At 45.1% G+C, this 17,805-nt stretch overlaps 1 protein-coding gene across 1 annotated transcript in view; it reads left to right on the forward strand.

The window, feature by feature from the left end:
• Positions 1-17,805, forward strand: part of LOC134337194 (uncharacterized) — a 77,380-nt gene that overhangs the window by 45,359 nt on the left and 14,216 nt on the right. The window contains exon 9 of the mRNA XM_063032023.1: positions 948-1,109. Coding sequence (XP_062888093.1) covers positions 948-1,109 — 162 coding nt within the window. The remainder of the gene's footprint in view (positions 1-947; positions 1,110-17,805) is intronic.

The following is a 17,805-nucleotide window of genomic DNA, read 5'->3' on the forward strand; positions in this document are numbered from 1 at the left end:
TAAACCTCTTCACTTCTACCTCTGTTGCCTTTAGGGTGCTCCTCGAACAACTGGGCCAGCCTGTTGGTCCTTAGTCCTAGTGTTTCTTCATGTAACTCAGCATCAAGTTTGCTTGACAATGCCCCCCACCCCTCCCGAAGATCCTTGGGATGTTTTTAGCATTCAGGGGCACATACTGATGTCACTGATTCCTCCTTCCTTAGCATTGGATAGGGGCGGTGGTTGTGAGACAGTGTGATTGACAGAGACAGAAAGATGGAAAATAAGCAAGAACAACAAAAGCAGGCTGAGAGGAGCAGAGTGAGAAAGAAAAAGAGACAAAACAAGGTGGAGAGTGCAGAACAGAGCAGAGGAATGATAGTGACAAACACGCGTACTGACTGAGAAAGTGAAGCTCACCTATGTAGGCTGAGCACTGCTACTGTGCGATCGAGAATCTCCAGAGGGTAGGCCCCAAAATCCCCGGCTTTGCCTGCTGCTGGCGACCGAGGCTGAGGTCGAAGCGTTCGGCAGAGATGGCACTTGGTACTCTGTGTCGGAGGGCTGATCGGAGCTCGAAGTTTTCGGACGACTCAGAGTCGGACTGTGGTCAGGCATGGCAGGGAGAGTTTTCTTCCTTCTCATGTCTGCGTGAGATGTGAGACCTTCGAGAGACTTTGAACTTTTTTGCTGTGCCCGTGGCCTGTTCTTCGTCAAGTTATGGTATTGTTGCACTGTTGTAACTATATGTAATAATTATGTGGTTTTTGTTAGTTTTTCAGTCTTGGTCTGTCCTGTGTTTCTGTGATATCACACTGGAGGAATATTGTATCATTTCTTAATGCATGAATTACTAAATGACAATAAAAGAGGACTGTGTGTCCTCATAATCTAAAAAAAAATGCCTGGTGATTTCTGATAATCCAGCAACAAGCTGATGCTAATCCCACTTCTGTCTGTTTCCACAGGCCGTGGCCATTGTTTGCGGGTTTCTGGTGGCGCTGACGTTTTGTATCATTGCGTTCTTCGCTCAAAGAGTGCGGCACAAAATATGGAAGTACGGGAAGCCCAATATCATCTGGGATAAGAACTTTGCTGAAGTAGGGATGGGGCCGAACGTGGAAGAGTGGGTAAGTGGACGTGTTGGGTGTCACTGATTCAATCACCGGACAGTGAATCAGAGAACATTGGCTGAACCGTCGGGGTGGAGCATCTAACTGTGTGAGAAGGTCAGTGGAATTTGACCAGGACAATCTGATGCACTGTCTTTAACCCAGTCACAACAGAGAAGAGGGTGGATAAACAATGAGGTTGAATAGGTCTCGTGCTTTGGGAGACGCTGGGCACTGAAGGAACGTCCTCAATTAACCGGGGTGAATATTTTGACTTGTTTCCCTTTGAGATTGCACGTTATTTACACCCAACCTTGTCTTACACTATAAATTACCGGGATATAACTGAGTTTGCTAGCCAGCTGAATTTAGGCAGTGAGACGAGTCTGTGATGGGAGGCTATATCCATGGACTGCAGCTGGAGTTTCAATGGGGGGGGAAGGTGTACATGAGGGAGGAGAGGCTTTGCTTAAGCTGTGCTTCCTGTTGCTTTCTTAGTGTGATCTAGGCAGTCTTTCCAAACAGTGCATGGCAGGACTGGGTAGGAGTTATTTTTCATTCAGGATCCTCACTGCCAGGAGGAAAAGGGAATTTTCATCCTGTTTGTATGATTATTTCATAACCAGGGTGTCAGGAGAGGTGGATTGGCAGTGTGTAACAGGAACATACAGTGGCCATATAAAGTTCTGCTGTTTGATTTGTCACTTGTACAAAGTGAAACAGTCAGGCAGACTTACTGTCATTTAGATAAAGGCTCAGTTATCTGATCTCTGTCGATAACTGTTACTGTGTTTTCTCTCACTTACAAGGCTGGAAATAAAAGGCATGTCTTCCCCAGAAACACATTTGTGGTGTTTTCACAAAGCAATCACTGACAGTGAGGGACTGATCTTTCCATAAGACATGGGAGCAGAATTAGGCCATTCGGCCCATCGCGTCCTCTCTGGCACTTGCTGAGATTGGTTTCTCAGATCTTCGTAAAGTTACTTCCTAAAATACTACTTCACAGCCCCAGGCAACCTTCTGATTCCTCACTGTGAAGGTACTCTTGAGATACTGGGTGGATAATTCAACCACCAATCATGAGCAATTTTGTGTTCCTTTACCATCCTTAACATGGTTTTTATATTAAAAAAATCCCCTAAGACAACTTCACAGGATTAAGATTCCGCAAATACAGTCACAGAGCCACATTAGGAAGCAGGTAATCAAAGCTTCATCAAAAAGTATACATTTTAAGAAATATCTTATTAGAGATGCTTCTCCATGTCCAAGCAAGAGGATTTGGTAGGTTAAATTGTCCTGAGTGTTGGTGAATTTTAGAACCTAGGAATTCTGGTTTACGATGGCACTGGTGATGTGCAGTGATGACTTGCTGTCAGCAAACACGACTATTGACTACTTAATTACTCGTTGGAATTTAGAAGATTGAGGGGGGATCTGATTGAAACGTATAAGATCCTAAAGGGATTGGACAGGCTAGATGCAGGAAGATTGTTCCCGATGTTGGGGAAGTCCAGAACGAGGGGTCACAGTTTGAGGATAGAGGGGAAGCCTTTTAGGACCGAGATTAGGAAAAACTTCTTCACACAGAGAGTGGTGAATCTGTGGAATTCTCTGCCACAGCAAACTGTTGAGGCCAGTTCATTGCCTATGTTTAAGAGGGAGTTAGATATGGCCCTTGTGGCTACGGGGGTCAGGGGGTATGGAGGGAAGGCTGGGGCGGGGTTCTGAGTTGGATGATCAGCCATGATCATAATAAATGGCGGTGCAGGCTCGAAGGACCGAATGGCCTACTCCTGCACCTATTTTCTATGTTTCTATGTTTCTATTACACACACTTCTCCTCAAAACTATCACTGCCGTCAGTAGTCCGTGGCTTTCCTCTTGGAGTCGAGCTTTTGAACAGCCTGTACGACCCAGCACTTTCACAGTGTGAACTGGAGTCTCGAAGGTCGCAGGGCAATTGCGGAGTGGCATGTAGGGGCTGAATTGAAATAGTAAGGCCTGGGACCGGGAGCCAGCAGTGGGCCAGCGTGCCTTGCTGCTGGAGCGGACTTGGAGGCGATTTGAAGCAGCAGGACCAGGGCACTGCAGGCCTTGGAGCGAAGAGCAAACCAAGGCTTGACTGACTTAGGTGCCGGGTTGAATTGAGGTGGTAAGGCCCCAAGTCTGAGAGCAAGGAATGACCCGGCGTTTGACTGATTTAAGCACCGGACCAGACTGAAAAGGTGAGGGCATTGAGGGTGAAGGCCAGTGTTCAGCTCACTGCTTCGTGAGGTTTACTCGTCTCTGCACTGAACTGAGGCTGTGGCCTGCACCTGACAGCATCCTGGATTGGCTGTGACTGGATTCATGGCTGTGAACTCAGTTTTGTGAACTTCAATCTGAGTGTTATTTGTCTGTATTGTTTGCACAATTTGTCTTTTGTTCTGCAGGTTGGGTGTATGACAAGCTTTTTTATGGCTTCTATTGTTTTGGTTTGTTTTGTAAGTAAACAAATCTCAAGGTTGTATATAGAATACACACTTTGATAATAAATGTACTTTGAACTTTGAGTTAAAAAGCCACATGAGCATCATCTTCTTGAAGACAGTGGATGTCAAAGATTTTATCTGGGTTTCGGTCGTGGAGATCTTCACCACCGCCTGCTCTGCATACTTGCAGATATTTTCCTGAACATTGGTGCAAGGAAGTTGGGAAAACTCTGCGGCTTTATGTAGGCAGGACAATGAGCAACTACGGTGTGGAGGAGCTGGTAGTCAGCTGTCCTAGTGTTACTCGGGCGATGTATTTAATAATGAGAAATGAGAAGTAATCCCTAGGGGCTTGTACGAGCAACCCCTGGTCGTACTGTGGTTGCATCACAACACTCAGTTATGTCATTGGGCTTCCGTTTATGTTGGGTAGGCCAGGAATGTACAATCAGTGGCCACTTGACCTCCTGTACCTACTGAGTATCTGTTCATAGTCTTCTGCTGCTGGAGACCGTCCACTTCAGGGCTTGACGTGCCGTGTGTTCAGAGATGCTCTCTTGCACACCACTGTTGTAACACGTGGTTATTTGAGTTACTGCCACCTTCCTGTCAGCTTGAACCAGTTTGGCCATTCTCCTCTGATCTCTCTCGTTAACAAGGCATTTTCACCCACAGAACTGGCGCTCACTGGATGTTTTTTGTTTTACACACTGTTCTCTGTAAACTCTGGAGACTGTTGTGTGTGAAAATCCCAGCAGATCAGCAGTTCCTGAGGTACTCAAACCACCCCATCTGGCACCAAAAAATAATTCCACAGTCAAAGTCATTTAGATCACATTTCTTCCCCATTCTGTTGTTTGGTCTGAACAAAACTGAACCTCTTGGCCATGCCTGCATGCTTTTATGCACTGAGTTGCTGCCACATGATTGGCCATTTAGATAATTGCATTAATGAACAGGTGTACAGGTATATCTAATAAATAGCTACAGAGTGTATATTGTGTGAATGGTAATGTTAAGCGTGGTATGATATTGAGAAAACATGGGGTACTGATGAACTTCTTGTCCGGCCCATGCCAGTTTCCCATTGGCATAATTTCACCCAGGTTGCCAATGCCATCCACTTCAAATATAGTTTTATTTATTTTCATGATTAGCATTAAAATGGTCTAATCTAGTTTCCAGGCATGGGCATCCTGGAGTATACAGTATAACACTGCCCTGAGTAACGTCAACAAACCAACATAAGACCATAAGATATAGGAGCAGAAGTAGGCCATTCGGCCCATTGAGTCTGCTCCACCATTCAATCATGGGCTGATCCAATTCTTGCAGTCATCCCCACTCCCCCGCTTTCACCCCATACCCTTTGATGCCCTAGCTAATCAAGAAACTATCTATCTCTGCCTTAAATACTGTACACCCAATGACTTGGCCTCCCCAACTGCTCGTGGCAACAAATTCTACAGATTTACCACCCTCTGATGAAAGCAATTTCTCTGCATCTCAGTTCTAAAAGGATGTCCTTCAATCCTGAAGTCATGTCCTCTTGTCCTAGAATCCCCTACCATGGGAAATAACCTTGCCGTATCTAATCTGTTCAGGCCTTTTAACATTCTGAATGTTTCTATGAGATTACCCCCCTGCCCCCACCTCATTCTCCTGAACTCCAGGGAATACAGCCCAAGAGCTGCCAGACATTCCTCATACAGTAACCCTTTCATTCCTGGAATCATTCTCGTGAATCTTCTCTGAACCTTCTGCAATATCAGTATATCCTTTCTAAAATAAGGAGCCCAAAACTGCACACAATACTCCAAGTGTGGTCTCACGAGTGCCTTATACAGTCTCAACATCACATCCCTGCTCTTATATTCTGTTCTGTTCCATATTCTATACCTCTAGAAATGAATGCCAACATGTTGAATGTGAAACCCTGACTGCCTTTATGAACTATCAGGACAAGTTCTCAAGCCCATCCTTGTACCCTTGTCTCCTTAACCTGGCACATTCTTCCATCACTCCTGGACAATCAACAGCAAATTTGACTCGTCCAATCTCCAGGCCAGAGACAGGAGAGGCTCCTTCATGAGCAGCTTGTTAACCTCTGTGAGATATCAAGCAGTGTCCGTGTTATTGGTGCTTGTTCTTGCCACCCAGTTTTATCAGCTTCTAGTGGAACGCTTGATGATTGCTCCATTGTGCCACCAAGCTCTGTTTGCTTTTTGATAAAATTGCTTTCGGTTGAATTACTGATTAACTTGGTTGTTGTTGCTGTATTGGTTTTGCTTGTTCACTCATGGTCCTGCCTCAGTGCCACTGCTCAAATCAGTCCAGCCACCAACCCATACAGTGTGAGTACCTACAGGCGAAATCAAAATACCTCCAACATCAAATTTCTGAATGGGCAGTGAAACTACCCATGAACATGGCCACACTACTTTTGCTCTCTTATTTAATTTATATTTTAAAATATATTTCTTATTGCCATTTATAGCTTTTTACATATTGCCCTGTAACACTGCCACAAGACAACAAATTTTATGACACATGTCAGTGATGTTAAACCTAGTTCTGATTCAATGATTCACTTTGTTTAAAAGTGCAATAGGGAAAAGAAAATAAGGAAAGACTTGCAACTATAAATTTCTTGTCAGAAGGTCCAAAGTGCTTGGGAGTCATTAAAATAATAAACTATAGTAATCATTTTTGTTACAAATGTAGCAATCAATTTATGGACGTCAAGGTTCTCACAAACTGCACTGTTCATGATCAGGTAATCGATTTGATCGTGGGATAAATGTTAGTTTGATCACCAGGAGAACTCCCTTTCGAAGTAGCCCATGGAAACTGAGGGAGCGGTCAAAATCTTTGTTTAAGTTCTCAAATGAATTTGACCTCTTTCCGTGTGGCATCTCTCCAACACTACAGGAAACATTGGCTTGACTACTGATTCACAGTTTGCAGTGCCTGGCTGCCCAGTGGTTGCTTCTGTTAGGAAAGGGTCACGTGTAGGTGAAGGAGCATTAACGACGTTGGATTATTGGGAAAGGCAGAAATGAGGTGATGGTGACTGGGTGAAAGTAGACATTTGTTTGAAAACCCATTGATTGCTGGTTGCAGGGAAGGTGAGGGGTTAACATAGAAACATAGAAAATAGGTGCAGGAGTAGGCCATTCGGCCCTTCGAGCCTGCACCGCCATTTATTATGATCATGGCTGATCATCCAACTCAGAACCCAGCCTTCCCTCCATACCCCGTGACCCCTGTAGCCACAAGGGCCATATCTAACTTCCTTTTAAACATAGCTAATGAACTGGCCTCAACAGTTTGCTGTGGCAGAGAATTCCACAGATTCACCACTCTCTGTGTGAAGAAGTTTTTCCTAACCTCGGTCCTAAAAGGCTTCCCCTCTATCCTCAAACTGTGACCCCTCGTTCTAGACCTCCCCAACATCGGGAACAATCTTCCCACATCTAGCCTGTCCAATCCCTTTAGGATCTTATACGTTTCAATCAGATCCCCCCTCAATCTTCTAAATTCCAACGAGTACAAGCCCAGTTCATCCAGTCTTTCTTCATATGAAAGACCTGCCATCCCAGGAATCAATCTGGTGAACCTTCTTTGTACTCCCTCTATGGCAAGGATGTCTTTCCTCAGATTAGGGGACCAAAACTGCACACAATACTCCAGGTGTGGTCTCACCAAGGCCTTGTACAACTGCAGTAGTACCTCCCTGCTCCTGTACTCGAATCCTCTCGCTATAAATGCCAGCATACCGTTCGCCTTTTTCACCGCCTGCTGTACCTGCATGCCCACTTTCAATGACTGGTGTATAATGACACCCAGGTCTCGTTGCACCTCCCCTTTTCCTAATCGGCCACCATTCAGATAATAATCTGTTTTCCTATTTTTGCCACCAAAGTGGATAACTTCACATTTATCCACATTAAATTGCATCTGCCATGAGTTTGCCCACTCACCCAACCTATCCAAGTCACCCTGCATCCTCTTAGCATCCTCCTCACTGCTAACACTGCCACCCAGCTTCGTGTCATCCGCAAACTTGGAGATGCTGCATTTAATTCCCTCATCCAAGTCATTAATATATATTGTAAACAACTGGGGTCCCAGCACTGAGCCTTGCGGTACCCCACTAGTCACCGCCTGCCATTCTGAAAAGGTCCCGTTTATTCCCACTCTTTGCTTCCTGTCTGCTAACCAATTCTCCACCCACACCAATACCTTACCCCCAATACCATGTGCTTTAAGTTTGCACACTAATCTCCTGTGTGGGACCTTTAAGAGTTACCAGCACAACAACTTGCTTTTAGTATTAGTAGCACTGTCAGTTAAATATAAGACCATAATCTGTCAGAGCAGAACCAGGCCATTCAGCCCATTGAGTCTCTTCTGCCATTCCACCATGGCTGATTTATTATCCCTCTCAGCACCATTCTTCTGCCTCCTCCCTGCAACTAATTGCTAATGTAGTTGGTTCAGCACAACGTTGTGAGTCAAAGGGCCTGTCCTCTGTATTGCACTGTTTTATGTTCCAACTTTTGATGCCCTTGCTAATCAAGAACCTATCAACCTCCGCCTTAAATATACCCAATGACTTGTTCACCACAGCTGTCCGCAGCAATGAATTTCACAGAATCTCCAGCCCCTGGCTAAAGAAAGTCCTCCTCGTCTCTGTCCTAAAGGGACGCTCTTCTACTCTGAGACTGTGTGCTCTGGTCCTAAACGTCCGAGGCACTTCACGGGTCCCCACATGGTCAAATAATGTTTTACGCAAGTTATACAGGAAATGTTAAGATAGGTGACCCAAAGCTTAGTCAAAAAAAATTAAAAAGTGTTATAAAGGAAAAGAGGAAAACAAAGTATTCTGTACTTTGATCCAGGCACCTGAACCCAGGCCTGCCTGTGGTGAGGTAATGGTGCAGAATGGGAGATGTACAGGATGCCTGAGGTTTGTAGGACTAGATATACGTTTGTATTACAGATATCAGAAGGGAGGAGGGGTTTGAAAACGGGCATGAGTCAGAGATAGGCCAATAAACTTTTGATTTCAATATGTAAATCTGTGTAGGGCGCCATTCCTGGCACAGATACCAGAGCAATGTGTGATTAAGTGCCTTGCTCAAGGACACAAACACGCTGCCACAGCTGAGGCTCGAACTAGCGACCTTCAGATCACTAGACGAACGCCTTAACCAGTTGGCCACGTGCCCAACCTTATAAGGGTCACCTCTCAACCTCCTGCACTCCAGGGAAAAAGACCCAGCCTACCCAGTCTCTCCTTGTAGCTCAAGACCTCAGTCCCTGTAACATCTTTCTGAATCTTTTCTGCTCCCTCCCCAGTTTAACAATATGTCTCCTGTGCCCAGGAGACCAGAGCTCCATGCAGTACCAGGAGAGTAGTGAACAGCTTGCATTGCTGTGGCAAAGTTCTACAGGGAGTTCGTGTCTTGTTTCTGCATCCCCAGGAAGCAGTTTGTTTTAATACTTTCTGTTGATGATGTTCAAAGAGAGCCTTATCATCTAATTGCTGCCTGAAGCTAATTAGTTGAAGATCCGGTCAACAGTGCAGGGGCAGCATCTGTAGCTGGAGGAGGTTGGTTGGTATATCTAAGAGAGATGAAGCTATTAGCTTTATTTGTCACATGTATGTCGGAGAGTACACTGTAATAGCTTGTTTTATTTTTTTTGGCATGGTTCTGTCTCTGTCTGGGGTGCCTCGTTAGTTTGGATGTCATATTTCAGTTTTTTCCGCTTCAGGAAGACTTGGCACCTTTCGCAGCTCAATTGGCTCCTACAGAGCAGTGCAAATGGTTTAAACTGCTTGTGCATTAACACTCTATCATTCTAACTCATTCTTTCCCTGGGATGCAAAGCCCTAAGACCAGGGGTTCCCAAGCTGGGGTCCACAGATTCCTTGGTTAATGGTAGGGGTCCGTAGCATAAAAAAAAAGGTTGGGACCCTCCGATTTTTATCAGGCCTTGAGTTTTTCCCTCACCCATATGCATGTTTACAATTTGCTTTGGGATATCTAGTACTTTGGGATTATAAGTGTGACTCAGTGTATTCTCACATCTTGAGGCAGAATGTTGAGTAAGGGGTTCCCGCTCGGGTGAGCAGCTCCCACTCAGAAACCTGAGGCCTGTAATCCAGTGTGAAATTCCAGGTGGCATCACTGAGCCGCTGAGGCACTGTTGGAGATGGTGAACACTTGGTGAAAGATGAAAGCCAAAGACCCCTCAGCTGGGCATAAGAGGTCATATGGCAGCCATTTTGAAGAAGAGCCTATTATTTCTCCCCGCGTCGCCCCAGCCGATAGTTATTCCTCAACTAACATTTAGACAAAGTATCTGGTCATTATGATCGTGCAGTCTATTGGACCCTACCACGTGTAAAATAGTGTAAAATACTAACTCTTCATTAAAAAATGTCATTGTTACTATTGGATGCCCTGAACTCTTGCAGGAGAGACGTGAATTCTCTAGAGATCCCTTCCTTCTTAATTTAAACCACTTGCTCCTGTACTCCTCTGTAGTTGCTTATATCTGTGCAATCCATCACTTGGCGTTGAATACCACACGCAAACAGTGTGGATTCACTTTGGAAAGCTCTTTTCTCTATTTCTGTCCTTTTGCTATTCACCCCTGAGGGTATTTAATCGCTAACTCTCCCACCTTTGGTTGAAGTTTCTTGATAACAACAACATCCATTTATCGAGCACAGTTGATGTAACAGGATGTCCTAAGATACTTTATACTTGGAATTGTTATTTGACACTGCAGAGTTGGAACATGATGCATGATACTGTTAGTTGCTGGTATGAGGCCTCTATATTAAGATCTTCTTATGAAATGTTGGGATGGGTGAGCAAAATCATGGTCAAATGTTCAGGTTTTTAAGTAGCTACTGAGTGTGGGCTGGGAGCCAGTGTAGATCAGCATTGATTGGAATGAGAAGTGAGCAATAGATGCATAAAATGAATAGTGGGTTGGAAGATTCGAGTCTAATGACAAAGGCATTGATGAGAACTTCATCTGCGGATGGGCTGTAAGTGGGTGGAGTTGGCTATCCAATGGATAAGTTCCCCACATAAACTGTTGATATCCCAGTGCTAAAGAACTTCAGCTGGACGCTGACAGCTTAACGGTTAATGTGGGATCTTGGGCAGTCCTTTCACACAGAGAATTAGAAATCTCTGAGCGTTCTCAAGTCCAGTCACTGGGGACACGTGGCAAGGACAGACGATTTTGTTTTGCAATGTTACAGAAGGATTCAGAATTCAGACTGAAGCTGAATAGATCTATTTGAATAGAGGGGGTTCACAGTGACACAGGAGGTGGAGCTGTTGTCTCAACAGTTTCAGTGGCTTGCGTTCAATCCCGACCTCTGAGGCTGACTGTATGGAGTTTGGACATTCTCTCTGTGATCATAAATACTTCCCCGTCGAAAAATGCTCCTGTTTCCTCACGTATCCCAAAGACATGGTTTGGCAGTTCAATTGGTCACTGTAAGTTACCTCTAGTCCAAAGCAAACCTGAAGGGAGTTTCTGGGTGTGTGAGGGAGAATGTTGTAGGGCAGCCCGTGGGGGAATGGTAAGCTTGCTCTGAGAGACAGTACAATGGGCTAAAATGGGTCATATGTGAATGATTGAGAGTCCATTCAGTCTTCTCCTGTCCCTTCCCTTCAGGGAAATTTTCATTCATGGAGTTAATTGCTTGCAGAGACTATGCTAACAGAGACTTACAACTGATTGGAAGATAAAAAGGAAAGTGTGGTAAATAGGGATGCAGGAAGGAAAGGGGGATATGGGGAAGGTGGAGATAGGGAAAGTGAGGTGAGGAATATGGGAAGAAGGTGGGGTGACACTCCAGCCATGTTGTTTGGGGAAATCGGGGAGAGGGCAGTATGGCGGATAGGTGAGAAATCGTAGAGTCGAGTGAAGTCAAGTCACTTTTTATTGTCATTTCGACCATAACTGCTGGTACAGTACACAGTAAAAACAAGACAATGTTTTTCAGGACCATGGTGCTACACGAACAATACAAAAACTACACTGAACTACGTAAAAAAAAAACACAAAATCTACACTAGACTACAGACCTACCCAGGACTGCATAAAGTGCACAAAACAGTGTAGGCATTACAATAAATAATAAACAAGACAATAGGCACAGTAGAGGGCAGTAGGTTGGTGTCAGTCCAGGCTCTGGGTATTGAGGAATCTGATGGCTTGGGGGAAGAAACTGTTACATAGTCTGGTCATGAGAGCCCGAATGCTTCGGTGCCTTTTGCCAGATGGCAGGAGGGAGAAGAGTTTGTATGAGGGGTGCATGGGGTCCTTCATAATGCTGTTTGCTTTGTGCATGCAGTGTGTGGTGTAAACGTCTGTAATGGCGGGAAGAGAGACTCCGATGACCTTCTCAGCTGACCTCACTATCCGCTGCAGGGTCTTGCGATCTGAGACGGTGCAATTTCCGAACCAGGCAGTGACGCAGCTGCTCAGGATGCTCTCAATACAACCTCTGTAGAATGTGGTGAGGATGGGGGGGGGGGGGAAGATGGACTTTTCTCAGCCTTCACAGAAAGTAGAGACGCTGCTGGGGTTTCTTTGCTATGGAGCTGGTGTTGAGGGACCAGGTGAGATCCTCCGCCAGGTGAGCATCAAGAAATTTGGTGCTCTTAACGATCTCTACAGAGGAGTCGTCGATGTTCAGCAGAGAGTGGTCGCTCCGTGTCCTCCTGAAGTCAACAACCATCTCTGTTTTGTTCACATTCAGAGACAGGTTGTTGGCTCTGCACCAGTCCGTTAGCCACTGCACCTCCTCTCTGTATGCTGACTCATCGTTCTTGCTGATGAGACCCACCACGGTCGTGTCATCGGCGATCTTGATGATGTGGTTCGAGCTGTGCGTTGCAACACAGTCATGGGTCAGCAAAGTGAACAGCAGTGGACTGAGCACACAGCCTGGGGGGCCCCCGTGCTCAGTGTGATGGTGTTGGAGATGCTGCTTCCAATCCGGACTGACTGACAGGTCTCCCAGTCAGGAAGTCTAGGATCCAGTTGCAGAGGGAGGTGTTCAGGCCCAGCAGTTTCAGCTTTCCAGTAGGTGCTGAGGAATGATTGTGTTGAATGCTGAACTGAAGTCTATGAACAGCATTTGAACGTACGTGTCTTTTTTGTCCAGGAGGGTTAGGGCCCGGTGGAGGGTGATGGCAATGGCGTCGTCTGTTGAATGGTTGGGACGGTACGCGAACTGCAGGGGGTCCAGTGAGGGGGGCAGCAGGGTCTTGATGTGCCTCATAACGAGCCTCTCGAAACACTTCATGATGGTGGATGTGAGTGCAACGAGACGGTAGTCGTTGAGGCAGGACTCTGAAGACTTCTTCGGAATGGGGACGATGGTGACAGCCTTGAAGCACATAGGAATGATGGCGCTGCTCAGGGAGATGTTGAAGATGTCAGTGAGAACATCTGCCAGCTGGTCTGCACATCCTCTGACCACTCTGCCAGGAATATTATCTGGTCCATCAGCCTTCCGTGGGTTGACCCTGCACAGGGTTCTCCTCACATTGGCCACGGTAAGACACAGCACCTGGTCATTTGGAGGAGGGGTGATCTTCCTCACCGTCACGTCATTTTCCGCCTCAAAATGAGCGTAGAAGTTATTCAACGCATCTGGGAGGGAGGCATCACCAGCACGGGCAGGTGGTGGTGTCTTGTAATTGGAGATGTTCTGAATGCCCTTCCACATGTGCCGTGTGTCGCCGCTGTTCTGGAAGTGACTGTGGATTCGCTGGGCGTGTGCACGCTTTGCCTCTCTGATGGCCCGGGACAGTTTGACCCTCGCTGTTGTTGGGGCTGCCTTGTTGCCTGCTTACTCAGATTCAGGCATTTGCACAAACAGAGCTTTAAAACAGAAGAAAGTTAAATTCTTGGAGACACGAGATAGTAGATGCGAGAGTCAAAGTGCCGGATGCAGAAGATTGGTTGATGTTTTGTAGAGACTGCATCAGGATCCTTGACACGCAAGTGATGAAAAGTTACCCGAGTAGATAGGACCGTCATGTTGAGGTCACATTCCAATGTGAACTTATTAAATGGTTAGCCAGGCTTGAGGGGCAGAGTGGCCTACTCCTAATTTATATACTTTCACTAACTAATCCTTCACAGAACAAACCCCGTCCATGCCAATGAATAATAGCTTAATTTATTGTGGAATGAAAACTTCCCCCATGGTTGACCTAGTTAATGTATCTGTGGGAATAGAGCCAGTTTCATTCTCTATTAAACCAGCTAGTCTCATTGAGTTGCTGGGAATGTGCAAGAAGAGAATTGGCCGTGTTCCCTGTTGCCGAGCGCCCTCCACTGAAGCTTGGCTGAAAGTGCAGATTGAGCTTGGCATTGATTCACCATGCAGTCAAATACAGTAGTCTGTTGTCATAGGCACTCTGGGCAGGAATTCATGCACAGGAATTAGCTTCGGTTGACTTACTGTTGTTGGTCTGTAATTGGAAGCAGATCCTGGTAGGATTCTGGAGCCAAGGGGAGAAAATGTTAATGACAAAGAGAACTTATTAAGCTTCAAAGTTAAAATTCCCAATCCTGTTTTCAAATCCTACCCTTGCCGCCAACTCCAGCCATCCCATTCTCCTCCTTGTCCTTGCAATTTCCTCCACTGCTACGTTTGGGTGGTACGGTACGATAGAGGTTAGTGCCTCCTGTAAGACTGGGGTTCGATTCCCATCACAGTCTGTAAGGACATTGTGCATTCCCCTGGGACCATGTGGGTTTCTCTGGGTGCCCCACATTCCAAAGATGTATGGGTCATGTTTAGTGAGCTGGTGCCAGAAGCACGGAAGCATTTGAGGGCTGCCTGGCACAGTCCTCGCTGATTTGATTTGACACAAACGACACACTGTACTGTATGTTTCAATGTACATGTGACAAATAAAGGTAGACTTTAAATTTTACCCCTCAGCCGCATAAACTCTTTTTGGGCTTCCAGCCAGGTACAAGTATCAATTTTAACTGACATTTTGATGACGGACTCTGCCATCTTCATCAGGGAAGATGCCTAGACGTGCTTAGACAGTGGTATATAAACTACTGTCATCTGTCCGTCCCTCCTGATTGGTTAGTCCTCAGCCAATCAGGTTCCTGCTGTCCCACCTTGTTTACAATCAAATTCCAGTTTCTACTTAGAATGAGACTTCATCTTTGTTAAAATTCTTTTTCTATTGATTTATTTCAGTGCCTGCCTTCACTAGATGGTCCCAAAATCCTTCAGCCTCTTTGCATTTCAGTCCGATCCTCCTGATCAACCTCTGTTTCAAACGCTCCTCTATTGGCAGACATAACTGAAGCTATTGGAGTCTTAAACCTGGAATTCCCTCCCATTTTCTTTCCATCTCCACTGCTCTAAGTCAGAAAGCTGTAGGTGTAAGTTATAGTCCATAGTGTTGCGTGCAATATGTAGCCTGACTCCCTACTGAAGTCTGAAGGAGAGCTGACAAATCATAGCCTAATCCATTATTTGCAGCACCCTCTGGTATCCCTCACAATTCCCTGACACCTCACATCCTTTAATATCCCACACAATATAACCTCACTCTCCCTGCTGTAATATTCCATCTTGTCATATTCTGCTTTTCCCTCCTTCCCCATATCCTTTAACATCTCACCCAGTCTAATCCCACTCTTGTTCGTGCCATGAGCTCTTCAATGTAGATGGCTGTTAAATTTGCTAGGGTGCCGGGGTGGAGGTGAGACGTAAGGCGCTCCTTCCCTCCGCTAGCCTGCAGGTCACCCTTGGGCAAGGTGTAGCACCCGATTAGCCCCCACTCCCCCACCCCCGATTTTTGGGGTCACATGAAGCCACGGGAGCAGGTGATGAATCCTTGCTGAGGAACTAACTAGGGAAAACATTATTTTGGATTCCATTTTGTGCCATGAGTAAGAGTTAATTGACAGATTGATTATAAAGGAGTCTTGGGGAAGAGTGACCATTAAAAAACAAACTTTACGTTGAGTTTGGAACATAGAAATTTGAACAATACAGCACTGGAGTAGGATCTTTCAATATATTTTCTATTCCCTGCCTGTTCATGTGTCCGTAAATGTTGCTGTTGTATTTACTTCTACTCTAACCCCCAGCAACTCATTCTAAGCACCTAACACCTTTTAATATCAAAAAAAGCCTTGCTTTGCAAATCTCCTTTAAATTCCCTCCCCCCTCCCCTCACCATAAATGTATGCCTCTGATATTTGACATTTTCACCCTGGGAACATCAATTAATCTGTCTATCTACACCTATCTATGCATGTCATAATTTTACATAGTTCCATCGGGTCATCCTTCAATGCCTGACACTCGGGAAGGAGTGATGTAGTTCTTAAAAGTAAACCAAGGAAGTAATGAAGATAATGTGGGAAGAGTTGGTTGATTGAGAGGATGCATGGCACCAGCCAGCAGTGATTAGTATTTAAAATAGATAATGCAGAAGCTTGTTGTGGCACAAAAACACAAAAGTAAAAATGATTCATCTCCGCATGACAAGAGAAATTTTTAAAAATATTAAATCTAAGAGGGGGTTTACTAGCTTGCCAGAAACAGTTGTAGACACGGCAATTGGAAACATCTTTGAACTCAGCAAAGAAGGACCAAGAAATTCATGAAGAATGATGACAGATACTGGTGAGGAATACACAAACGCTCCTGCAGTCTGTGTTGAAGATTGAATAAAGATAAAGACTAGTGAAGGTGAAAGATGCACAGATATGGGAGAATTTATAGTGGGGAACAGGCAAGTGGCAAAATAGATGAAGGATGAGTTTTTATCTGCTTTAACAAGATTGATGAACTCAGGGGACTATTAGTCAAAAAAATGGTACCAGAGAAGATATTGAGTTCAAAACCTGATAAATCCCGATATCCCAAGGTTTGAAGGAGGTGGCTTTAGAGATGACAGATGTTCCTGTGGGTCAAGGAGCAGCAAATATGACCCCACTCTTTAAGAAATTAGGAAGAGAGAAAACTTAAAATGAAGCTATTGAACATGTAACAAAACACTAGTGAATCCTATCATACTTCTAAAAAATGCTGGAATTGAGTAGGGACTTGGTGAATTGTTGTTTGTTCTATTTATTTATTTAGAGATACAATGCAGAACAGGCCCCTCTGGCCTAATGAGCCATACTGCCAGGCAACCCTCTATTTAGCCCTAGTCTAATCATAGTACAATTTACAACGGCCAGTTAACCCTCTAACAGGTACAGCTTTGGTCTTTGGGAGGAAACCGGAGCATGTGGAGGAAACCCACGCAGTCGCAGGAAGAAATGACAAAATCCTTACAGGTGGCATCAGAATTGAACTCCCAATTCTTGACGCTCCGAGCTATAATAGTGTCGCACTGTAGTAGCGTAGATGAAGTTACCAGAGAGACAAAGTTACTGGTCGATACAAAGCAATTTCTTTATTCGACACAACATGGTACAGCAGGCATCATACGGACGGAGATGCTTTCGGTAGAAAGGTCTGCTAGCCCAGTGTGGGCTTGATATTTATATGCTAAACATAAAGGCAATCACTACTTAAAAAGTTATAGACAATGCATAGACAATGCTTCCTTTTGAAGCTACATACAAACATCACACCTTCTGACTTCATCCTTTCCTTCTGATGCCAACATGTCTGGGTTGGTATCCACAGCCTTTAGGAGTGCAAGTTAAATCCAGAATACATTTATTTGGCATTTTACGTGCTAACATAGAGGACAATTAATATTATAAAGTATAGATAATACTATCTTTGAAACTACCTGTAAACGTCACACTTACATCCGCAGCATCTGGCTAGTATCCCGATATTCACAGCTTTTAGGAAATGCATTATTGTGAACTCAATCCACAGTACTTTGTCAAATAGAAGATTGGTGGCCAGAATCATTTAAGTGTAAATGAATCATCTACCCATAAACTCACTCCAACAGCGCGAGCCTCTATGCTACCGTAATGCCCCCTGAGAGAGACAGGGTAGCATAGCGATTAGGGTAACACTTTACAGCGCCAACAATCAGAGTGCGATTCCTGCCCCTATATGCAAGGAGCTTGTACATTCTCCTTGTGACCGTGTAGGCTTCCTCCCACACTGCAAACACACCAGGGTTTGTAGGCTGTGGGCACGCTATGCTGGTACCAGAAGCATCGTGCCACTT

Source organism: Mobula hypostoma, chromosome 24 (genome assembly GCF_963921235.1).
Source record: "Mobula hypostoma chromosome 24, sMobHyp1.1, whole genome shotgun sequence".
Classification (NCBI taxonomy): Eukaryota; Metazoa; Chordata; class Chondrichthyes; order Myliobatiformes; family Myliobatidae; genus Mobula; species Mobula hypostoma.